Below are 27053 nucleotides of genomic sequence, written 5' to 3' on the forward strand. Positions count from 1 at the left end.
TAAAATCTTCAAGGTGTCAGGTACCTCACGCAAATCTACTTAAGTCTTTCAAAATTATTTTATGAACGTTTTCTAAAACAAGGCGGGCCAAGGGTTGTCGTGTCAGCCGACCAAACGTGTATCCGAATGCAGCAAGATGCATCTGTTGTGTCTGAAAGTCCTCACTTTGGTAGAATTTGGGGAGAAAAGTATCACCTCAGGAGTTGTCTTTGTCTTGTGCATTAATGCCCTTGCTGTTAAAAGATAGAGCCATAAAAAATCCATGATCAGGTAGTGTGCATACTTTAAATTAGTTTGTAACATAACTTTGGATGTTCAGTATGCTTAAAATCGTGTCAAGTTATCAAATGAATAGCATTTTGATTGAAATTAGAATTTATGAATCAATATTTAATCCTACTCTTTGCATTACATTAACAGTGATAATGTTTAAATCTCCTTATTCAGTGGTCTTTTGGAGTGTTACTGTGGGAGTTGATGACAAGGGGAGTTAGCCCTTATCCTGATGTGGATAACTGGGATATCATACATTATCTTAAATCTGGAAGGAGGATGCCACAGCCTTCATACTGCCCAGATCTCTTGTAAGTATTTTCAACATTTAAATAATACCACGAGTTGTTTAACATAATGCCATTAGCAAATAAAATGCAAAGTTTTCTTTAAAGTTGATATCTGAAGTTAAAATAAGGTTATTGCAAGAAATGTACTAAACAAGTAATAGAACACCTTAATAACTTTTGATCTCTTAATTTTCCATGCACCTAGAAACAATGTTTCTTGAATCACATAAGATACATACCTTAAATTTGTGTGATGATCACATTTTTTTTAAACACTTTAGTAGTTACATTAAAAGAAATGAGAAGTGCCCCCATTCCCATACATGTTGTCTTCCTTAGAATCATTTGCTAAAAATCAGCAAAAAGATTACTGCAGCTGTTTTATTTTTCAATTTTAGTTTGAAATTATATGCATTCAGATTGACTCAGATAACTTTTGATCTCTTAATTTTCCATACACCTAGAAACAATGTTTCTTGAATCACATAATATACATACCTTAAATTTGTGTGATGATCACATTTTTTTTAAACACTTTAGTAGTTACATTAAAAGAAATGAGAAGTGCCCCCATTCCCATACATGTTGTCTTCCTTAGAATCATTTGCTAAAAATCAGCAAAAAGATTACTGCAGCTGTTTTATTTTTCAATTTTAGTTTGAAATTATATGCATTCAGATTGACTCAGATAACTTTTGATCTCTTAATTTTCCATACACCTAGAAACAATGTTTCTTGAATCACATAATATACATACCTTAAATTTGTGTGATGATCACATTTTTTTTAAACACTTTAGTAGTTACATTAAAAGAAATGAGAAGTGCCCCCATTCCCATACATGTTGTCTTCCTTAGAATCATTTGCTAAAAATCAGCAAAAAGATTACTGCAGCTGTTTTATTTTTCAATTTTAGTTTGAAATTATATGCATTCAGATTGACTCAGATAACTTTTGATCTCTTAATTTTCCATACACCTAGAAACAATGTTTCTTGAATCACATAATATACATACCTTAAATTTGTGTGATGATCACATTTTTTTTAAACACTTTAGTAGTTACATTAAAAGAAATGAGAAGTGCCCCCATTCCCATACATGTTGTCTTCCTTAGAATCATTTGCTAAAAATCAGCAAAAAGATTACTGCAGCTGTTTTATTTTTCAATTTTAGTTTGAAATTATATGCATTCAGATTGACTCAGATAACTTTTGATCTCTTAATTTTCCATACACCTAGAAACAATGTTTCTTGAATCACATAATATACATACCTTAAATTTGTGTGATGATCACATTTTTTTTAAACACTTTAGTAGTTACATTAAAAGAAATGAGAAGTGCCCCCATTCCCATACATGTTGTCTTCCTTAGAATCATTTGCTAAAAATCAGCAAAAAGATTACTGCAGTTGTTTTATTTTTCAATTTTAGTTTGAAATTATATGCATTCAGATTGACTCTACTGGTGCTTCCTTCACAACCTAAATTCATAAATTAAAAAATAAGATTCAAACTAATCTAAAACAAGGAAAAGTATAATTAGAATTTTTTTTAATGCTGGGGACTTGCATCTACTTCCCATTGGCCTCAGAAATGCCAAAATTGCTACTCTCTTATCGTTACCCAGTGGGCACTTGTTGTTAAGCCACGGCAGTGAAGTAGCGCCGCCCACGTCATATAGTAACAGAAACATTTATAGGGAGGGTTACATTCACACAGAAGAAAGGACATATAACACAAAGAGAATGTTACACCCATGCCTACGGTGGGATTCGAACTCGCAACCACTGGTCCCGTAGTCCAATACAGTGACCACTAGACCAGTGATAGGCATAATCATTAAAATAAAAGCTATTGTCAAGTAAACCAAGAGAGAAAAATTTTATTTTTATTTTGTACTAATGAAGTTTATAATTTGTGTAGTTTATAGCAGAAAACTCACATTAATTTTAAAAGAAAGTAAGCAAAAAGAATTGCATTAGTTAAAAATAAAATCAATTGTGACTTTTCCTTTTTAAAAAAAACGAAAGGACAAATTTATGTTTGAATTATAAAGCAATGGAAATAATAACTTATTCTAAAACTAAACCTTGAACAATCTTTTATGAACAGAAATTAAAGAAAACATTTTCACCAAAAGATTAAACTACTTACATTGAAGTGATATTTGGATCGGTTATTCCAGAAATAACAATATTTCTCTGATTATCTCTGCACGTCACAGTATATTTTATCCTGAGCTATGTGCATCGCATCAGAGCACAATACTGTGACATCTTTATTTATAATTAAAAGCAATTGGTTTGACATAGAATAGGATAGTAAGCAGCAATAGTGCCAAAGGCAACGTGTTTCAGCTCAAAACAATTTCTAAACAAAAACTAGAACTTCAAATTAAGTAACCAAATGTATTGTGGTTCTTTAAAAGTGAATCTGCATATGTTAGGGTTGCAGTAATATAAAGTTTGACTAAGGTAAGAACTCCTACCGCCACCAAGTTTGGCGCAGCATGTCCTTATTTGAACTTTGTGCCATTAAACCCTACATTCAATCAATCAATCAACCTACCGCCACCAAGTCTGAGGCTGTCTCCTGCTATGGAAACAAGAATAACACATTTCAGGGTGCTTAGCTTCTCTTCTCTCAAGGGCTAACTCAGTAGACCAAAGAAAAAGATTCCCTTTCTCTCGCCGACTTGAGTCAAAACCTGTCCTAAACAGTGACATAGTTGCATGTCGTTACCATAGTCAACGCCACGGGTCCAGACAAATGGCTAGGGGAGTTCTTACTTCAGACAAACTATACCTGCTTATTGTTTTGTAAGAAAAGGTGAGTCTAAGAAAAGTAATTTAATTTCAGGTATGAAATCATGTTGGGATGTTGGAATGAGGATCCCAAGGTGAGACCCTCATTCGTGCAATTGGAGGAAAGAGTAGGGGATGTCATTACAACGCTTCAAAAGAAGATCAAACAAAAGACTGTTGGACTCAATGTCACTTACGTCAATTATCCACGACCCAATACGAACAATGACCAGGTAGAAGAAACGTAGACTCAAATTGTTTTAGTTAGTTTGTTTCAATTTTGTGATAAGATATTTAAAGAAGATGAAAAGTGATAGTATAGGATAATTGTTGAATGCTTCTTTTAGAATGAGCTGTTAATTTTTGGAATGAATTGACAAGTCTAATGGAAGATAGTGAGAAAAGTAGCCAATGGAATGTGGGTAAAGACCATTCACTATTTACCAAGCATTTTTTTCTCACTGAATATCGCCTTATTTAGAGGTAGAACAGAAGAAATTAATGTGGTATGCAGACCACAACATGTCCTTGCGTGCTTCCGAAACGCCTTATTTCTTATACGTTCTTCAGCTAAGATCTTCAATCGTGATTTGAGTGAAAGTGTGATAAATCAGTATTTTCATGGGGAAATTTGGCGACACCTGAATGGTATTAAAAAATATACGTACAACGATTCATTGAAATTACTGTCAGTTATAGTGTGTTCAGTTAAATGTTCAACTTTCTGTGCCTTTGTATTCTCTTATAAAGAGACATTTTTACTGTTAAAAATCTTTTGTACTTTTTGTATTATAAAAACTAAAGAGAAATTTTTTTAAAAATTTTTTCCAATAAACTGTACAATTTTATTCACATTCATATTAAACAACAAAAATGCTTCATCATCAAACAAACACATAAGGATACCATTATTTTATTTTACAACTGGTGTAAATTTTGAGTTTAAGGCAATGTTCCCAACACCAAGAGGGATTCCAACCCATGATCCATCTACCTCTGAGGGTATTTTACGTCAGCAATGTGGTCGGTGCGAGCTGGGAGCAGAATTCAAATTGACCATCTATAATTGGGATTTAAAGTAAAGCTGTGTGATTTCATAGGGAAGTGAGTGTAAATGATACTATTTTTTTTTTTATAACAGTCACTGAACGGCCCATCCAATTTTGAGTTCACGACTAACAATGTTCAACTTGGTAGCCTTGTAATATTGAACCCGATTCAAAAGACAAAGAAACTCCTAGATCAAGTATTGGGTGAAATATGCTTTTGTGGAGAACTTTTTGATGAATTTCACACGCATTCGGGTTACACGGAAAGGAGAATCACGAAACCTCTCATGCTTCGCCTGACGGCAATGAGACTCTAACCCGTGGTCCGTCTACCACTAAAGATATTTTTCATCAGCGAGACGGGTGGCATGTAAACTACTTTTACATCTACAGTATCCCCAAAAGATTTTGAGCTCTCTGATTGGATTTCTCGGCATTGCCTTCTGTTACATCTTTTTGTAGCTTCTCCCCAATATCATTTCTCCGTAGTTTGTTCACAAAATGTAAATCAATCATAAATCAGTTCCAGTATATTTCTTATGCTAATTTTAAGACAAATGTTAAAAGTTTTGTACAAAATATAAAATAGGGTTATCAATGATCTTTCAAGGTGCGCAGCAAAATATTTCAACAAAAAATAAGCACATTTTAAGTACTTTCCAAGCACTCAGAAAATATTTTTAAGCACTATATACATTAACAAAATGCAACATAATTTTCAAAGACTTAACAGCATCAAGATAAAATAACTAGTTTCTGACAAAACACTATTTTCTTGATTATATTGGCCACTATAAAAAGATTGAGAGATTTTTCGGTTTGATTTCAGTGGGTGGAAAATGAAAACTGAAATTGAGAATATTTTGCAAAATGCAGCAGAATTGCACATAAGAGTGCTAAAATCTCACCGACTTCTGCTCAGAAGACGCACATGCGGACCCACAAGTATTTCATCAAACATGTAAAATGATTAGCGTTTTTATACGCTATGGACCGACGGTAGGCCAAAATGGATTGTGGTTGAATGAATTGTGAAAAGCATGATTTTGTATCATAGTTTGCAAAAATCAACAGGGTGAAGAAAAAAATCACAATGCAAAAAGGGAAAACTAAGCATTTTTTAAAAGCGTTATGCACCATGTCTTTTATAATAACCCATTTATTCAAATCTAATTAGCTTTAAGTTATATTCTTCATTTGCTTTAAAAAAAATTTCATACGTTTCAGTGTAATATTTTTTAATGTTACGAATTTCAGGTAAATGCAAGGTAAACAACCATGTTTTGGTAAAACATCAAATTAGTACAATAATAATTATTAAACATAAATTAAAGCATTATTAGCTAGCTTTTATATAATAAATATAGTAAGGATTAATATTTAAAATGAATAAATAGTATTATCTCCTTATGCACTTTTGAAATCTCTTACTTTTAATTTATTAAGTATGAACCCATTCAGTTTGAATTCATTATATATGAGATTTTAAAATGTATGTAAATATTATTGTAATTGTATGTAAATATATATTGTGATTACTTGAAAAAGATTTTATCATATCTTAGGGGAAAATATTATTTTATTAAAGAATCTGATTTCCTTGTTGTTCAACTTCACTCTTATTGATATTATTACTTTAAGAAATTTCTTTCACATTTTTCCTGCGGCACTTTCATGAACGCACTGTGGTTGACATACAAATAAATATTTACAATCCAATAGAAATGTACTAAAATTAAAAGATATAATTTTTTGTAAATTTATTCTTTCATTACTCATGGCATTAATTCAATGGACAATATAAATTGTCCAATCACACTTTGATGGGAATTATGCATCAAAAATTAATAAAATCTTAAAGACAATTACTTGATTTCTTATTAGATGTCAAATAATAGTTTTTCGGTATTATAAAACATTTAACAAACAAAAGAAAACATTGAAAATAAGTTATAATAGATATTTTAGTTTAATTTTATAAAAATAGATGATGCTACTAATAAAAATGTTAAATTTTAAACTTATTAATTTAATTTTAGTAATCCCCAAGAAATAAATAAAATATTAATTTAATTCGATAAACATTAATTTAACTCAATAAATATTAAGTTAAAACTATTGAGTTTTCATTTCATAGTGGATATAAGAATTGAGCAAGGCAATTAAACTTCCATTTCAATATTATTCAATAAATTACAAGCAGGGTGCATGCAGACTCCTTGGAAATTAAAAAGTGTCCAAGGAGTACTTGGAACTATACTTAGATTTCCAAATAAATCGATAGGAACTCCTTAGATTGTGTTGCATATATTAACTTACTAAGTCCGCTGATGAATTTTCTGTCCAAGCAGGGAAACTAAATATGACTTAGCTGTCAAAATCTACTAGTTTAAGAAAAACTTTAAAAGAAAAAAAAATTGAATTGCAAAAGTTAGAAGAAAAAAGTTACAGCAAATAATTGAAATTTTACAATCAAACTTAATTAATAATTTACTGTGATTTATTTTTTTTGTATACAATGCCTTAGATTGTCTTATGTATTCAAATTTAAAAATATAAGATTGGTAGGTTTTTACGTTAATCTTTAACATTTGTACTATGTACTTTAACAAGATTTATTAAAATATTTGAAGCTGGAAAATGTATTTATGTGTGAAAGCGATAGCTTTATTTTTCTTGATGAAGTTTTACGAAGTCCAAAATTTATTTCAAAAGGGCTAGAAAAAAATATCTTATGCAAAATATACATTTTTGCAAGTTCTTTATAATAACTGCTTTTCAATTTTAAAATTTTTTTTTTAATTTTTGATAAGTCCTGAAAATTTTGGACTCCTTGGATTTCTTCTTCTGATCTCTGTATAGAACCCTGATTACAAGTGATATTAGCTCCATAAGAATTCATGCACGTGATAATCATAAATTTAACGAAAAAAGCATTTTAAAAATTAAATAAATTTTTTTTGTTAAAGTAACTAAACTAGTTACTTACCAACAAACAAATCTTTTCCCTAAGGTTTTGAAGTTCTAGATTTCTATTTCGTCATTGTAAGTTCCCCAAATTCCTTTACCACCACTTTTCTAAATTTAGAACATTGCTTCTAAGGGTAATAATATTTGATGAAATACTAGTTTCTATTTCATTTTTAAATGAAGGGACTTTCTCAGGCGAATAAACTGACATTTTAAATTTGGAAAACGAAAGCTGGAGTGCAGAATCACTTCAATGCTCAAAATAATAAGCATGGCAGAATGAAATAGCCATACATCACAGAAGGCGTTGCCAAGAAATCCAGTCAGTGCACTCAAAATCTCTTGGGGATACCATAGATGTAAAGAGTTTACATGCAGCCGGGTGCTGAATTCTTATCGACAAGGCATCTCTTGGGATTCGATCCACTCAAACATGTTTATCTTTAACACAAAATTCTAATTAGCAATCAGACATATTAAGAAAATATTTCAACAGCAGAAATGCAGAGTTTCTTTTTCATACCAAAAGACTGAGACAAGACAATAAGTCTGAATATGATTATTAGCAGACACACCTGAAATTTCAATTATTCTGCACTATAAACTATAACTACACATTCCAACTTTTTGAACAACTATAAATTCCAACTTTTTTTTTTTGAAAAAAATTATGGCTGATAATATTTAAAAGTAATCTAATTTCGATATTATGATAACAATTACCTACTTCAGATTTATTTTGTAGTAAATAAATTATATATTTTGTTAATTAACCTAAATTTTAAGCTGCAGTGAATAATAGCTTTTCTGATATCCAATAATTCTTTTACAAGTATCATAATTCAATAAATTGCACACAATTATATTTAATATGTCTTTAATAATGTGCTTATTGTAAAAAGTAATATGATATAAACGTTACATATTTATTTGAAATTTAAAAATATCTTTTGTAAATGAATTTTATTTTTATTACACACTGAGTATCTTTTTCTCAACACATTGAATGGGATGATTGTAGTTGTCGTTTGCTTGCTGTTTCGAAGCAACAAAACTGATTTTTGAGCCAAATTGCGCCTAAGTTGCATTTTGGCTCACAGAATGAGTTATAGAGAAGAAATTTCATATCCAAACAGTTTGAAGCAGCTGTTCCAACCCTGGGTGTACCAAAATGACACCAAAAAACGTCTTACGTTTTTTTACAAAAGACCTTACTATTTGTGATTTTTGAACATTTTTCAAGAAATATTTTATTTACAAAAGATTATTCTGGTAACTTAACCCATTTACAATAATCAAAGAATTGAAAGAGAAAATATTGATGCTAGAGGGAAAAAAAAATTCCCTTCACCCAGAGTATAAAAATATTCTAAAAATTGTAAGTATTAAAAGTAAGCATAGAGGTACAGTGAGATGATCCACAATTGCTACTGTTTGCATGCTTAAGTCTATAATTTGTCATATATCGAGGGGAAAATCATAGTGGCAAAGAAAATTTAAAGTAAAGCTGCCCTAAAGCCAAATGTGAAACATAAAAATTCTGTAAGCAACAATAGGTGAGAAATGTAAAAATCACATTACTTGATCACAACTTTTTATGGGAGATTAATTTTAAAATTTGCAGACAGTAAAAGATCTGATGAATCTTTTAATTCATATTTGATAAAGATTATAAATTTGTAATTTTTAAAATTATTTATTAAAATTATCGAATAAATAAAATGAACATAAGTGAACACATTTCAATTCACTGTGGGCCAGAAGACCATGATCTTTGGCCAAAAGTCAAAAATTAAATTTTCAACTAAAATATGTGTAGGCAGTTGTAATATAGCCCAAATTAAGTATTCATAATCATTCCTAACATTATAATTCACTTTTTGGACCGAAAAGAGTACAATATAATGAAAAAAAAATTTTTTAATGTAACTTTTAAATTTTTATTTCAGAAATATATATAGGAATTTCACCTTACTGCTACATTTTTATCTGAGTCTGAAATTATAGAACAATTTTTCAATTTGTGGAATTAGTTAATACTCTTGACAAACCTATAGTTCATATCTTATCATTTGACATTTTACAATGTTTGAATGACTTTCGAAACGTTCCATGAGGTAATTAGCTAAACTTTTTTTTGTTGTCTTCTTTGATGTTTTTTTCATGTTTTCGTGTTATTTTATAATATTACTTCGGAAATATAATTTGCTTTTCATTTTTAATATAAAATTACGAAAATTATTATATACAGGCATACTTTTTACCATTTCCGATGTGGTTTCGGCTATAATTTAGAAGTTACCTAAAATTGGAGTTGGACTAGTGTACATAGCCAAATCTCTCAACAACAAATAAGCACTTTTAAAGTACTTTTTAAGCACTATATACATTAAAAAACGCAAAATAAATTTCAAAGACTACATGATCATGATAAAATAATGTAAAACATGCAAAATGATTGGCGCTTTCATATGCTATGGACCGATGGTACGCCAATATAGCTTGTGATTGAATGAAAAGAAAAAACGTTGAATAGAACAATGTGAAAAGCACGCTTTTGCCTAATACATGGCAAAAATCGACATGATAAAGAATAAAAACCTTATTTTCGAAAAGGGAAAATTAAGCACTTTTTGAAAACATCCAATGAAAAAAAGCACCTTTAAGGGCTTTTAAAAAACGAAAATAAGCACTTTTTAAAAAATGCTACGCACCATGTGGACACATTTTCTTCCATTTCCGCCAAATTTGACTTCGCCTGCTTTCTTTTTTCCTTTTTAACCACAGCCACTTTTATGCATTTTAGCAAAGTTGATTGCATGGTACAAATATTTTCACTTGTTGGATATAAAGGAGTTAACAGTTCTTAATCCACTTCAGAAACAGTTTTAGAGTTACATCATCTTCTATTGTTCTAAAAAAAATGATGAAAATTGAATATTTCTAAAAATACTGAAAATTCAAAAGATAAACTCCTGGATATTTCTAAAAAGGATTAAAATCGGAAAGGTAAATGTTCGATTACTTCTAAAAATGTCAAATATCAAAATCGACAAGATTAATGCCTGAAAATTTCGTTATAGGACCGCAACCATTTTATTCATATAGAGAATACTTTGTAATTAAAAGTAATGTTCGTTATAGGAAAAATTTTGATTCAGAAAGACACAACTGTTTTATATTTGTCAGACAGACATGTTTTCACAGCAGCTGTAAACAAAACAAAAAAAGGCATCACTGGAATAAAAAGCACAATCACACAGTCTTAAATATTTATTACTTCAGAAGTCAACTATACAATTACATTCCTCGAAAGAAATGTAAACTAAAATCAACTTTAAAATGTACACAATTTAAATAAATTTTTTATACAAAACAGCAATAAGTTGTTTTACGACATCACAGTTCAAGCAAAACAGTTCATTTAAAAGAAAAAGCAAACTAATTCAAATTATCACAACTTGATTATAATTAGTGTAAGGTAACATATGGAGATCATAAGATTTTAGAGTTACCTAATTCTGTAATAACCAATATTATGCTAAAAAAAGATTGAAGCAGAATTAAAAAGAATTTGGTTCATCCTAACTATTTACAGCAGCATAGTATAAACTATTACGATCTATAATAAAATTATTTTAATATATGAAATTTTTAAGACCTCGTTATATTTCTTTTAAGAGTAGTGGTTTCACAATAGTGTAGCAGATTATTGTGAAGATGTTATATTTAGCTCAAGTTCCTCCCGTAAGTGCTTCTTTTTAAACCACAGAAGCCTAAATAGTTGACCTTGAATTTTAATCAGGTTTATTTAAAAAATTATGAAAATATAAACCAAAGATAGACTTATTATTTTGAAGAATTATATTTTTCATAATTTAATTACTAATTGTTTTCAAATAAGGTCTTATGACTGACTTTTTCTGAAACTATTTTTAGTGCATGCATAAGTTCAAAATGAATAAAATAAGCGGAAGTTTTTGTTGCAATGATAAAAACAGTGAGAATGGTAATTAGAGAAACATGTTTATTTTTGAATTTTTGTTATTTTATTTTAAAATTAATAATTCGAAGGGAAATCATTTCAGTTAGAAATAATTACAAGTTTCATTTCAGTTTAGAAAAATAGTTCTAAAGATTGGAACTCTTGCAAGATTGCCACTCAAATCTGGAAAGAAAAAAAATTCCTGTGTTTTCCCTGTACATATTATACACAATATGTTAAGAGGAAACACAACAATTACTGTGGTCTTGTGTGAGCTATATTGGGCTAACTATACTAGTTTTAATTGCTGGAAAAACTTTAAAAAAAAAAAAAAAAGAACAGTTGAACATACTTAAATATCCTGCCTTGAGTAATTTTTTAAAAGACGAAAATAATAAACAAAATTCCCTGTTATTTTAAAATTCCATGTATTCCAGATTTTCCCTGTTCTCCCTGTGGAGTGGCAATCCTGTTATTATTGATGTTAAAGGTTGTGTATCTGGAAATATGTCTAACTGTTACTGTTGTTTCAATATACAGTGTGTCAGTAATATCATCAAGTCAGTAATAATATCAATTGTTTTATGACGAGAAAAGTGTCAATCACAATTTATATACATTTAAGGTTAAAAAATATGAACACATTTTACACTCAGTCATTTTCAAAATTGTTTGTTACGTATTAGAACACTTTTTAAGTTAAAATGTAATGTTTATATCTCTACCATAACTTTAAACAAAAGATTTAATTAATTACAAAATGAAAGTTTAATAAGAAATGGAAAACTATCAATAGGCACAATTTTAAGATATAAACTGATTTAGCTGCAAACATGAAAAGGAAAAAATTCAGTCATAATATAAATAAATTTCACAATAATTTTTGATTAAAATCTGAACTATACATAAAGGGAAGGGGAAAGATAAATGTATTCTAAACTGTATTTCATTAATAATTAAAATGACTGAAATATTTTCGATTAAGTTTATGAAAAATTTGATTTCATAAATTTCAATAACAATAGATATTTATTTGAGTTAAGAATAATATTTTTTGATTGCAATCAAAACATTTAAATTATAAAATAAAAGCCTTCAACTTAAATAATATAAATAAGAAATACTTATTTAAATACTCAAGCAAAGCAATACAATGAGCAAAATATCTATTTTGATATAGATTTTATTTTTCAGAAACATTCTTAATTTTTGGAAATTATTTAAAACATGCATTAAGTAGTAGTATGTTTTATCAAACCAGGAAAAACAGAGAAAAATCCATCTGAATTTTCAGTTATTGCTTAAAAACTTTCCATATTATTAAAGCATCAAACATAAATTTAGAATAAGAACAGCTACAAACTTTTCCTTTAATATTTAAAAGGGACAGGTTCTATTGTTTGTAGTAGTGTACGGCATTTCTAAAATAAATAGATAATTTATGCTTATAATGACTATATCATAAGAAGAAGAAGAAAAAAATATTTTTTTGTTTGATACCATGTTAAAAATGTATTAGAATGTTATCTTTCAATAAGATATTTTTTCTCTTATTCATAGAGGGAATTAATTTAGAGAGCATGAAATAATATTAGATATAATATAAAACAAAAAATATACAGAAAACTATTCAAGTCTTACAGTACATAATTATTGCTAAAAACACCAACTCAAAAATAAACAAATTTTACTACTAATAAAATTTTATTCAAAACACAGAAAAGTATTTGCTTGGTGAACAGCTATTACAGAAGTATAAGCAGTTTTTATAGCTTCGGAGAATTCAGATACTGAAATATTTAGTGCATAGAGTTTTCAGAAGAAAACTAACTGAAATAAAATTTTGAAAAACCTTAACAATCAAAATAAGGTAAGTATATTCATAGTATTTTTCATAAGTATAAATTTTCACTTTTTAATCAAAGTTACAAAGCTGCCAACATGGATATTACGAAATTCAGTAGATTTTACGAAATAATATAAATCACACGATAACTGTTGAATAATATTCTAAATATTTTACAAATGGGTACTTTTGTCATCAGAATACAAAAACTTTATCACTCTAATAACTATATAAATTGTCTGCAATATTTTCAGTTTATGATAGACATTAAATGAACCAGAAGTGTTTTTTTATTATGTTAATTCATTTTTAATAGTAATAGAAAAGTATTTTTTAAAAAAATTAGTTAAATTTTTTTTATTATCAGATTGGAGAAAGGAGCTCTGAATAAAAACGAACTGATAATTTTAGATAAAAAAACTTCAAACTGATTATGCTTCATTATGTATTAACAATACTTAATTAAATATTCAAGCAAGCAATAAATTCTATTCCAATCAGGATTTTTTTTAGAAAACTTACTCAATTTAGAGAATTTTCAAAAAAGTATTAAAAAAAAAAAAAACAGTAGAAACTGGCAAAATCCATCAGTCTATTGGTAAATCCAGTAAAGTTAGCAGCTATGAAATTACGTAGAAGCAATTCATGTGAGTTAACTTTTTATGCTTACATTTTCGTACGAATCAAAATTTAGGATTTAAGAAACAAAGGATTTAACTAGCATTTTCCTGGAGTTTCTCATTCAATACTGGTCATATTGTAGTATCTACAGGGGCTCCCAAGAGTGTTTGTGCACTTATGACTTACAATGAAACAGGGCCCTATTCCTTAGTTAAAATGAATATTTCAGAATGATTAAATAATAAGATTTATAATTTATTCTTTACAAAACAGCACACAATATTTTAAAAACGACACAAAACTTTATTTTTAAGAACTTACATTTTTCAGATAAATTCATAATTAAAATTATCATCGATTGCTTTATTCATTTATTTTTTTATTTATCTTTTTTTTTATTATTTGGTATAAAAATTGGATTTTTATTCTTGCTTGCCAATTCTATATTTTCTTTTATCCTTTAAAAAAGGCTCATACTCTCAATAAACATTTGAAAGTTATTATTGTTGAATCAGTAATGAATAATTCTAAAAGAGTTTATTTTATCCCATTCCTTATGGCAAAATGAGATAAAATGCTTAAAAGAACGAATTTAGATCAGAGTTATTGAAAGCTTGAAACGATAAAATTCATGAAAAAAAATCAAAAAAATAATTCATACGAGCATTGTCAAAGTTTCTGAAAAATCCTCCTTTCCCATCCTCCGGGATGTTTCCCAGACCGTCGCCAATAGCCCATTGTGCAGCTCTAGTGCGACGTAAATTAACAACAACAATAATGAAAAATTTAATAAAAATATTCTGCTTCAATTTCACCTGAAACTCTTCAATGAGTTATCAGAACAGCTAGAGTTCTGTCTGCAGAAGTTTGTTTTTACGAAAAACAGAAACCTTAGGTTTACTTTGTAAAATTACTGATAAATAAATCCTAAATGTATCAATGATGATAAAGAAAAGCAAAGGTAATATATCGGGTTGCCATCCATAATCCATAATTTGAACTTTGAGAGGTCAACATTTTGTAAAAGAAGAAATAAAAATTCCCTTTATTTTCCCAGTTGATAAGGGAAAATTCAAAATTCCCTTCATTTTCGATGACTTTTTAGGTCCCTGTATTTCCAGGTTTGCCCTATGGAGTGGCAACCCTGCAAAAGCATGGTATTAAAATGAAAAACTAGCTAAAAACTATAATAGTAAAAGAAAAGATATGTTTTGATGCAAAAGTTTCAAAAAAATTTTTTTTACAGACTTTAAAGCTATTGTAGATAGCAAAGAATACTTTATTAAATGTTAAATTTAAAAAAAAAAATAAGAAGAATATTTACTAATAGGTGGAAAATTTTTTAAAAATAAACTTTTGTTTTTAAAATACTCCGTGCAGTTTTGCTAAGAACAGAATATATATATCTTATTATTAAATATCCATTCTGAAATAATCATTTTAGCTTATGGATAGAACCATATTTAATTGAAAGTCTTAAGTGTACGAATACTTTTGAGAATATATGTTGTAGATTAATTGGAAAATCTGATTCTGCAGGTCATTTGTTGGGTTTATTACAATGAGTCACATTGCAGTTAGCAAAGAGCTGCATTTTCCAATTAGCCTAACTATATATATATTTCATTATTCACTATATATATTTCATTATTAAATATTCTTTACATTTTAATACAAAAACAACATTGAGGTAAAAACATTCTGATAAAAAAAATTCCTTCACAATTGAGAAAAAAGTTCTGTTATATAGCACTGTGGAACTGAAACAGTCTATGATATTCAAAAAATAGTAAGGAATGAAAACTGAAAGAAATGAATGTGGAAAACAACAACTGTTCAATTTGATAAGTCAAATATACAATATATCTTACCTTGCAAAACCATCTACTATGCTAAAATATACATTGTAGAACATTTTGATTTTTGGTAACAGTAGCAAAGAATAAAATGATTTTTAAAATGATCTTCGGGAAGTTCCCTAAAAGCTTTCTTTTATTATTATTTAAAACAGTTTTGAGAAAGTACTAATTATTTAATTGAAACTAGAAGGCGCCTTTTTCAGCAAATATCTTCCGCTTTATTGTCACGTTCCTTGCCCCTGCATATAGTCCTTGCTTTAAAATTTGCTATGTGAGCAGTATGCTGCAAGAGAAAACCAAAATTATAATCAGTAAATTTTTTTAACCGCTTCCCTTAACAATTTTTTGAGGAAAAAAAAAATGCAAAAAATCATTCTATTTTCTTATTATATTAATAATTATAAGGAACTAAAACAAAATCCAATACACATAAGTCGAAATGTTGATTTTTTACATGTACAAAACACATAATTTACCACCTGTTAACTATCCCAAGTCCTCTGGGGCAAATAGAAAAAGTTTAATATTAGTCTTTGTATGATAGTTTTTAAAACAAAAGACGGCACAAATTGATACTTTCCAAACGCCAGTGAAGTGATTAACCACTTCTTTTACTCTTTTTTTTATATGTAAATTCAGCAACCATAGTACAGTACAGAACCCGTTATCCGGAAATCAGAAAACCGGAAAACCAAAAAACCGGAACGTTATTTGATAAATTTTACCGCTATTTTTTTTTTTCAAAAAATTTTTTTTTCCTCATAAGATTTTAGGATTTTTCTTTCTTTTTTGAAAGATGTTTAGCCTAGCATCATTTTGGAAATAATCATTAGTGTATTACTTCGTTTTTTCAAGATTATTTCCAAATATTTTTTTTTTTTAGTTGGGTTCAACAATAAAAAAAAAAACGACTTTTTGTAGCGATTCAGAAAACCGGAAAAATCAGTTATCCGGAATAGCGATGGTCCCGATCGTTCCGGATAATCGGTTTCCTACTGTATCATCTACAATCACACAAAATGCATGCGCAGTCCCACAATCTAACAGTAAAACTCCCAAACAAAACTTGGCAAACTTCCAATCATAGCAGATCTTTTTCTTTGCTTCCAGTCAAGTAAAAAAGTGATAAAACAAAACTTACTGACAATTACAAACTTACCCCTGAGTTTTCTCGGGATAGTAAATATTTGCAATAGATGAATACCTGAGTTAACTCGGGATAGTAAATATTTGCAATAGATGAATACCTGAGTTAACTCGGGATAGTAAATATTTGCAATAGATGAATACCTGAGTTAACTCGGGATAGTAAATATTTGCAATAGATGAATACCTGAGTTAACTCGGGATAGTAAATATTTGCAATAGATGAATACCTGAGTTAACTCGGGATAGTAAATATTTGCAATAGATGAATACCTGAGTTAACTCGGGATAATCAGGATATAATTTTGTATATATTATACAAAATATACATTAAGAGGGAACACACAATTAGTGTGCTCTTGTGTGAGCTATATTGGGCTAACTATACTAGTTTTAATACAGAGTTCCCACTCTACTTCAGTAGAATAATTCCATGACTTTTCCATGCACACCAGGTAAATTTCAATGAAAATAGAGACCCTATTTTCATCAGAAAACCTTTGATTCTGTTATTTGTAATGTGAAATATTAGATTCCCTGAGTAAATCATTAAATGTGGATAGGATTATTTCAGTTTGACTAAAATGTGAAATTTTTATAACAAATTATTGTAATAGATGTTAGAATTATTTAACTCGAATCTTATTAATAACTGATTACTGTTATGGACAATTTTAAGACTGGTTATTTATAGGATTATTCCAGGTTTTTGTAAAAATATTGCGGCTTTCCCTGATTTTTAGATTATAAAATAAAATTCCTTGAAAATTCCAGGTTTTCCCTGACTTGTGGGATAGCTGAAAAACTTAAAAGGAAAAAAAAGTAACAGCTAAACATAGTAAAATAATGCTAAAGTAAATGAAATAGTATAGCTGCAATATCCTATAGATTATGCTTTGAGAGGTCACCATTTTTTAAAAGAGGAAAATAAGAAATAAAATTCCTTGCATTTTCCCAGTTCAGTAAGGAAAAACTCAAATTTCCTTGCCTTTTCTCTGCTATTTTAAGCTGATTTTTAAATTCACTGTATTTTCCAGGTTTTCCCTGTGGAGTGGCAACCAAGCATGTTTGATAACTTTTTTTGCATGAATACATATTAACTGGAGACACACAATGAAAAAAATTTTTCTTGTTGCTGTTAAAATTTAAAAAGTATGTTGATAGACATTATGGCCTGGAAAATTTGAATAAAAAATTAGGGTGAACTGTCAAAATTATTTTTAATGGCTCTAAGATAAAAAGCATGTTGTTGGCACTTGAAAAATTTTGATTTGCACTATAGTATATTCTCAACGAAAAGCATTACATTCAGGACCCTCTTACTAGGCATGCAGGGCAGCACAAAAATGGTTTAGACCCTCATAACATACCATTATGTTTAAAAAAACAAGCCAAAAACTTCACATACATAAAAGAAATCATTTTTAAGAAAGGATGTAATAATTTAAACACATTTTGATTGCTCCAAAAACTTTATAAATACAGTTTAATCACAATGTTTTTGCTTTTCCAAATTTAAAAAGGACTTACTCTGTGTAGCTTCGAAGTTCTTGAAGGCTTGTCATCTATTAGAGGAGCACCCAAATCAAAGATTTCTCGCAACAGTTCATTTTGCTGGAAGAAAAAGGACAAATTGATCATTTTAATGATGTTTGACTCTATATGTGGGGAGTCAATAGTAGGCACATTAGGCAGATATTTTTTTTTATCTATATACAAGGTATCAGCTACATTTCAGATTTTCGAATCCATGACTTTTCATGACTAATTCCAAGGATTTTTCAGGACTTAACGAAGTTACTATTTTCTCCGACAAAAACACAACAATAAATTAAAAATAGCATTATAACATTAATTGAAATGATAGGTATAACCAAAACTTTTATACTCTGCATCTTCATTTTTATAGATTTTAAATTTAAAAAAACAGAGGAAAGAAAGAGTTGAAGCAATAAAAGGGGTGAAAAAAATATGAAAGCAAATAATTTTTTTTTTCCTTTTTTCCTGTAGAATTATGTTCTACAGATACTTTTCTTGTTCATTAGAAAGGAAAGAAATACTCCCGTTCTCATTTCGAAATTAAGAAAAAACTCGCCAATGCCTGGTTTGCTTCAGCTAGAATTTTAAATTGATAAAATAAAAAAAAAACTAAATAATAATACATATTCTGGAAACACAGAAGTTTAAAAGATAATTCGCTTTAGAAAAGATGTTTCTTCTTTCATTTTTTTAAAGAACAAAAATAAAAACATCTTATATTTTAAAAAATATGACTGAAAGTAGGTTTTTTGTTACAAATTCAAAGATTCTGAATGCTGTAAAATTTGGGGGGGGGGAGGGGATTCCATTTTAAAAATGTTATTTTTTGGCGACTAAAGTCCATGACTTTCCAAGTGCGCAGATACCCTGTGTTATACCTTGTGTTTGACTAATTTTAATTACACAATGATTAGGCAATTTACAGAAAAATTGCTAATAAATTTTAAAATATATTTTATAGGGGAAAAATGCTTTAAAAATACCACACTTCGTGCAGTTTTAACCATTTTTGATAAATAATATATTATTGAGATAGCTGATAAGATCACATTTTTAGCTTGAAAAGTAGTAACATTTCACAAAAAGAGCATATAAAATTTTCAAACAAGAGGAATATGATTGACAAATTTATTATACCCTTTGAAAAAATTTACAATGATTGTGAGCGTCTCCTTTAATCCTTATTAATGCATATAGCACAATTTATGCATAATGTGGCATTTCAAACGTTTGATTATCAATGTGAAGTTTGAAATCAAGTGAAACGGTTAATTATCAAGATTTTAAATTTCCTATATGTTCCAAGTTTTCCCCGGTAGACTGGCAACCTAAATTTTACGATGGCTTTTTAAATACAGAAAGTTAAAGGCAGCATTTTAGGCATATTTCACTATTGAAAAAGTAAAAATGCTGTTCAAGCAGGGGAAAAATTATCTAATGTGTATGGAGATGTATTTACAGTATGCCATTGCCAAAACTGGTTTGTGGAATTTTGATACAGTAAAATATCAATTCAGATGCACTATTCCAGTTTATGCCAATGAAGAGATAAAGCAAATTAAAACTCCCGAAATCGCTAACAGATTAACTTTGTTGCATTTGAAATGCTCAGGTCTATTCTTAGAGCTTGACATACGGGTTCTTAGGGGAAAAAATTTGTGTCATTGCTCTATATGTCTGTGCATAGCATAGTAAGATAAACACATAGTATCTATGCACGCAAGCAAAAAGTATCTGCAAACTCATAATATTTTAATACATCCTAATATTTAAATTTACGAAAACAGTTAACAAAACAATTCAATATTTTAATTCATTCTTGACAAAAATATATAGATATATACATGCACATTAACAACAATTAGAGAAAGATCAATATTAATAGCAATGGATAAATATGAATTTTAAGAGCTGCATTCATATAAATCAATTACCATATTAAGTAATCTCAGAAATTTAACTCCAAACGATATTAAATTGAAATTTTCCTACTGTCACTGCAATCGTATAGTTTTGTTGTAAAGATGGGATCACTAATCTTTGGGCTAAAGTGGCAGTTCTATTTTTTCTCTTTGGTGGCAGCATGAATACAACTAAACATTGACTTCCTTCCATTGTACATAAATCATGATTACATCGTTCATAAAAATCAACTGGATCAGTTTTTTGTACAGCAAAGAACAAAAATTTTATGAATTATGTATCCTGCTGCCAGAAAAATGGCAAAGGTATTTATAGCTACTAACATGGGTAAGAAAAAATCCAGTAGATTTTACGAAATATTATAAATTTAGTGATAATTGTTGCATTATGTACTAAATATGTTGCGCATGGGGGAATTTTAGGGATTTTTATAGTCATCAAAACAGAAAAATTACAATATTTTCCAGTTATGATTGACAATAAACATACTTGAAATGTTATGTATTGTGTTTACTCATAATTTCGAATATTAATGGGCATTTAATTCATCAAAGATAGTTAAAAGATTTTTTAATTAATTTAAAAAGAGAGTTCTGAATAAAATAAACTGAACATTTTAGATCAAAAAAGTTTTGAGCTGATTTCTATAAATGAGGTTTGCTTAATTATGTATTAGTAACACTAATTGAAATATTCTGTACAAAAGTTCAATTTCAATCGAGATTTTTTTTTAGGAAACTTACTCTATTTTAGGGAATTTTTTAAAATGTACAAAAACGGAGAATTTTAATTAAACCAGTAAACTAGGAGAAACTAGCAAAATCCAGTAGAGTTGGCAGCTATGGGTATTGGACCAGAATAGACAATATATAATTCAATAAAATATTTATTCACTAAAAGAATAAATTGTCTTTGATTTTCTTAAGGAAAAAGCGAAATTATTTAGCGTAATTAAAAAACTTAACACGGATTATGAGTTAGATTGATCAGATAATCTAAAAATGTCTTTTAAAGCTTATAACATTTTCAAAAATGGGGAATAACAAACTGTTTATTTCATATAAAATACTTTCTTCTTAAAACAATTATTTTTTTAATGTAAAATCATATTTTTTTATAAATTTAAAAAAAAATCATGGTATAATTACTTAAACAGAGAACATTATTTTCCTAAAAAATTGAGGTATGAGTATGATATTGGTACCATTTATACCTTTAAATGAAGATTCATTCCAGATCCTAAAACTTGGCAAAATGCATCATAGCGTCTTTTGGAACACCAACTGTCAATGTACAAGATCTCGGCTTTCAACTTGATGCGAATGTCAGGGGGTTCTCCTTCCTGGAATATTAATTCTTTAATTAAAACCTTTTATGTCATCCTCATATGTGCATTTCTACAAATTATTACAACTGAAACAATGTACAGTGCGAAAAAAAAAAAGGTTACATTTTAAAAAAGTGAGATATTTAAAATTCCATTTCTCATGAACTACTCGATTGATTTTGTGCAAACTTTTTGTTTTGCCATGCAATATTATATTTTTCAAAATGATGCAAAAAACTATATACCTTACAATTCCATAGCTGCCAACATGGATAGGAAAAAGTCCAGATTTTACGAAATATAAATTTCATGGTAATTGTTGCATAATGTACTGAATATTTTACACATAGGGGAATTTTAGCGATTTCAATAGTCATCATATTATAGTGTTTTGAAGCTTTAAATGGATTATAGGACAACTATTAATTACACTATACAAATTTTACAGTGGAAATTCATGAATGAATGCTTTTAAGTTATCACTTTAAGTATAAAAATATTGATACAAATATTTTTGGTAATAAAGGCTGACAAAATTTTGTTATCACCCTAAAAATTTGCTTAATTTCTTTTCTAATTGCAAATTTTGCTAAGACAGAAGCTGTACATTTAAAATTCAATTTCTCAGGAACTATTCAACCGATTTCACTCAAATTTTGTATTTTGTCATGTAAAATACTTTAAAATTATGAAAAAATTTATATACCTTAACTGTTCAAGTTTTTCAACTATAACTAAATAAAATAATTAAAAAAAAAGAGTAATTATGAACTGAAATGTATTTTGTTTCATGTAATTAATTACCTTTGGATAAATGAGTTTCAGAATTGCGCAAAAAAAATTTCAATCCTCTTAGAAAGTTCTCGGCATAGGGTGCAATACGCAAAGAATAAAATTTACATTATGGGTCCAAACTTCGGATCGCTCTCCTGACAAAACTATGGGGAATGTATTTCCCAGATAGCGGCTTCCCCTATATTTTGGTGGTCAGAAATCTGAATTCATCAAAAAAAATAATAATAATAAATAAATAAAAAATAATGTTTATTTAGAGAAATTACGTTTTTGCGTCTGATTTCATAACTTAAAAAATCCCCTGCACTTATTAATGAGGTCAGCTCCTCGAACCATTAAGATTGAGTGAAAATTTGATCATTAGATTAAAAGTTATTTAGGGTGGTCAATTGTTTTGTGCACTGTACATGATATAATAGAACTTCACATTCCTAGAAAGCAGACTGATTATGGTCGGCTTTGTCTTTAGAATGGTATTGTCATTTTCTGGGAAATGTTCATAAAGGAGCATCTATTGTTATAATTGTTTAAGAGAACAGAGAACTTACTTTATATTGGAAAAAGAAATGTAAGAGGATAACAGTACAAATTACACAGAAAGTAAAATTACAATTGTTAAAATGTAATAAAGCAGTAATAACAAAATGAATATTATCCCTAAATTATGCACCAAATGACAATTGTATTTTAAAAAAAAGTAAATAATAATAATAAAAAATTGCTCTACCTCAATTGCTCTAAGGATATCCCTAAAACTAGATCTTTGTTGCCTTCTATCTCTTTTGGCACGGCTTTTCTGACCATCCGTTGCGAGTAGTCTGAGTTTATCACATAAGAATTCAAAATCCTCTCCTTCAAAATCCTTTAAAAACAAAAAAGGTTATTTTTGAAAACATGGAATTAGCACAATTAAAAAAAAAGGCTAATTAAATAAATTTATATCTGCACAGATTAGTTCACGTGTGAGATTGAAAAATATTATTTTAAAAAGTGCGAAAAATACATACTGCTTACTCATGCAATAAAAACAGATATAATTGTGACACCAACTCAAAATGTAGTAAAACCGAAATGTATTACTTGTAAAAGAGAAAGGTGCAATCTGCTTCATAAAATTATTGTCTGCATTTAATTGTGTTTAAAAGTAGACAATTTTTAACGAAAGCAGATGTGTGGGATTCCAAATTAGACAAAACATGCAAATGATACTGCACCTCTGAGGAATCTGAACTTATTCAGTTAGAAAATATTGTTCCTTTAATGCATATCAAACAAACATTATAAGTAATCACTTTTGGAAGCACTTGATTTATGACTGTTTACAAAGCAATTGTCTTAGTTCATGATTAGATCCCCCTTTCTAAATTCAAAAATAAATCACTGTGCTCCTGTATAAGCTGTTTTGGACTTACTATACTATTGCTGATAAAACTTAAGGGATGAAAAGGTAAATTTTTATTAAAGTAGGGCATATTTTAATAATAAGGTATATTTTTAAAAAAAATAATGCTAGAGTAAATGAACCAGTTTGATGTAGCTGAAATATCATCCTTAAATATCCCATAGATTGTACTTGGAGTGGTTACCATTTTTTAAAAAGACCAAAAATAAAAAACAAAATTTCCTGCATTTACCCAGTTATTTTAGGTGATTTTTAAATTCCCCTCGTATTTCCCAGGTTTTTCCTGAGAAGGGGCAACCCCGCAATATGAGATCACTATTCTTTCTTAAATAAATAAAAGTTAAATTTACTTCTCTGCACTGCCTAGCAAGTTCATAGAATACTGCTAATGTTTCTCCAGCAGCAATTCTCAAGTCCACATCAATACTGTCAAGCAACTGAGGCAACTTCTTAAAATGGCTAAAAACAATAACAAAGAATTTCATTTCAAATTTATAAGTCAATATATAAAAGCATAGTCGAACAAACAAAACAAAATAAAATAAATTCTTTTTTTCCGAACTTATTGTCATAGTATTTAAAAGTATTTACACAGTTCATGCTCTACTTTAAATAAAATTCAAGTACTCTCAAGGACTTTGTAAGACTAAAATTTTCGAGAACTTTAAATTCGAGTAAAAGAGAGACTAAAAAATAAGACTTCCATTGCTCTCTCTTTATTTCAAAAAGTAACCTAAATATTACAAAAAAAAGCAAAGGTGATTGACATCAAGTCAAGAATAAAATTAATGTTGCATAAAAACGTCAGATTTGAATTTTACATAAGGCCATAAATTTTACATAAGTTAGGTATACAACCTCTGAATAAGCAAAGATTCGAACAAGTCATGAAGAAAAGAGGAGCATTTCTAACAATCTATACAAAAATAAAAACAACATATACTTAAATTTATTTATAAAAACAAATCTACAGTTAAAGTAATGATATTAATATACATACATACATAACCAACTTTAAAAACACGTATCATAAAGAAAGAAAATCCAAGATTATTTATAAAAAGTAAAGCAGATCATAACAGTGAATAAATTAATAAAGAAAAACACATCAAAACTTGGAAAAAGTATGCTCAGTTAATAAAAACGAGTGTTTAGCGTGAGAAGTTCAACACGGAAATGCTGGAAATAGGGTGGTTTTAGCAAGTTTCCAATATTTTTAAGGTCATTTTAAATTTTTCAAAGATTTAGCATTATTTTCAAGTACTTCTAGGGGCTCTTGAAAATTAAAGTGAAATTCAAGTACTCTTCAAGGCCACAGAAACCCTGTATTTAACATGCTAACATTTGCAAAAAATGAGATACTTTGAAAATTGCAAGAAATAAGATAGATATAATAGAAAAACTGTTAAAAAGATTTTGTTTTTAACTGGCTTATTAAAAAACTGGCTTATTAAAAAATAATGAAGAAAGTTTTGATTCAAAATGCTCATAATTTCCATTTTTTAATTAGTTCATAAAAATTCAAATATTGTTTGAGTAACTTTTATTGCATCATAAATTTTATTTTTCTAAAAATATAATAGGGACAAGTAAACAGGTCAGAGAGAATGTAACTAAATTTTTGTAATTTCTACTCCTGTATGAATCTGATATTGTATAAGTAAAATTAATTCATTCAAAATAACAGTAAAAGTCAAACTTAATGTAAAGGTAATGAAAGTTTATCCTCGTCTATGTTATGTTATTACACACATATTATTTACACATATATGTTATAAAGCTGTGATAATAATTTACTCTGCAAACTTATTTGTATGCAAATGAAAAATATAGTAAGAATTTTAGGAGAACTCCCCTAGACACTAATCTTGTGCTTTGGCAGGTACCATGGTGACTAGAAAAAGTCACTTTGAATAGGGGTAAATAGTTTTGTTGGCATTGAATTTTTTCAAACTATCTGCGACAAAACTCTCTAGCACTAATATCTTTCTGCAAGATACTTTTAACAATTACGAACATATATGTTACTAATTTAAAAATAACAAATGCACTGAGGTTATAAACAAAAACTACATAATTTGTTTTTAATTGAACATGTAATAATTTTTTATTCTTATATTATGGTGATATTCTAGCATTGTGACTGACATTCAAGCATAGCTAGAAACGTACAAATTACTTCATTCCTCGCATTTGTTAATAATCATCACAATAAAAAATAATTAAAAATCATGAAATCCGCAGTGGTAATTGCTGAAAAAAAAGATCAAAGACGAAATTAAGCGAATTGGTCTCCTCGAATGCTTGTTTCGAGATTAGGCTGTAATACATAATATTGTATAAAAAAATACAAGATTTAAAAACTATGGAGAAATCATTATCATTAGTAATAACTGCCAAAAATTCAATAGAATTATTATCTTAAAAAGTAAATACTCGAAAGCACAATTCGAATTTTCCATATTGTTTAAAATATATCAAGATATTTAAAAACCACCTGAAAATCAAAATCAATCACTGCCGAAAATACAATAGAAACATTACATCGATTTTCAATACTACTGGCGTAAATTGAGCGCCTCAAAAAGTGATTATCTAAATGCATGATTTAAATGTCAGAGGTACATTTCTGAAGAAAAGAAATGCAATTGTTTTTATACTTTGCAAAAGCTTTTCTTTTTTTACTTTGCACCCACAATAGAAATGTGCTCTTCATTGTTACCGAGGCAGCAGACAGCTCCAGATTTTAGGTCCGGAGGAGTTCTCCTCAAAATTGTAGAATACAGTGTGTTAACTTACTTGTTTACAAGTGCCATGATGTAAGGAGGGGAGAGAAGAGTGAGGAGCAGGTTCCAGCCGAGCAGTGCGCTGCTGTGTAGGGAACTGATTTCTGGTTTAAGAACAGGGAGGACGCCATTACCTTTTAATAGAGATCCACTAAAAACAGAATACAGGGAATCCATTGTAGATTGGACCACCTTTAAAAGTAACACTTGTGTTGATAAACTAAAGAAAATAGCATCTAAAAAGTAGAGCTAATCAAAATATATTTTTATTTAAATTTAAAGGAGAAAAAAATTAAAAACTTTTAATCTGAAAGCTATTGACATTTTTACAACAGTAGAAAAAGGAAGAGGGAGAAAAACCTGATATCAGTTTTAAAACATCAGAAAATAAATAAATATATATTCATAAACCTTTTCATGAAATAAAGAATTCAA

General features: G+C 28.6%; 2 protein-coding genes and 1 long non-coding RNA gene across 6 annotated transcripts in view; 1 reads left to right on the forward strand and 2 right to left on the reverse strand.

Annotated features, from left to right (window-relative positions):
• The window catches only part of LOC107436100 (hepatocyte growth factor receptor), a 75737-nt gene extending 71532 nt beyond the window's left edge, over positions 1-4205 (forward strand). For all 4 annotated transcript variants that reach the window (XM_043050122.3, XM_043050123.3, XM_043050125.3 and 1 more), the window contains exons 20-21: positions 448-584; positions 3426-4205. In XM_043050122.3, coding sequence (XP_042906056.2) covers positions 448-584; positions 3426-3618 — 330 coding nt within the window. In that variant the 3' untranslated portion in view covers positions 3619-4205. The remainder of the gene's footprint in view (positions 1-447; positions 585-3425) is intronic.
• Positions 4206-10644: 6439 nt separating this feature from the next.
• Ifrd1 (Interferon-related developmental regulator 1) overlaps positions 10645-27053 on the reverse strand; it is a 35709-nt gene continuing 19300 nt past the window's right edge. Inside the window, exons 7-13 of the mRNA XM_087150871.1 lie at positions 26632-26810; positions 24183-24291; positions 23158-23292; positions 21522-21650; positions 18377-18460; positions 14615-15983; positions 10645-14519 (exon numbers count right to left, since the gene is read on the reverse strand). Coding sequence (XP_087006997.1) covers positions 15900-15983; positions 18377-18460; positions 21522-21650; positions 23158-23292; positions 24183-24291; positions 26632-26810 — 720 coding nt within the window. The 3' untranslated portion in view covers positions 10645-14519; positions 14615-15899. The remainder of the gene's footprint in view (positions 14520-14614; positions 15984-18376; positions 18461-21521; positions 21651-23157; positions 23293-24182; positions 24292-26631; positions 26811-27053) is intronic.
• On the reverse strand, positions 16794-17195 carry LOC139425483 (uncharacterized). Its single transcript, XR_015429034.1, has 2 exons — positions 17120-17195; positions 16794-16904 (listed from the first exon to the last, which is right to left on the reverse strand). It is a non-coding gene; the product is annotated as an uncharacterized LOC139425483 (long non-coding RNA).

The sequence above is a fragment of the Parasteatoda tepidariorum genome, chromosome 1 (genome assembly GCF_982258835.1).
Source record: "Parasteatoda tepidariorum strain Cologne lab strain chromosome 1, Ptep-v5.0, whole genome shotgun sequence".
NCBI lineage: Eukaryota > Metazoa > Arthropoda > Arachnida > Araneae > Theridiidae > Parasteatoda > Parasteatoda tepidariorum.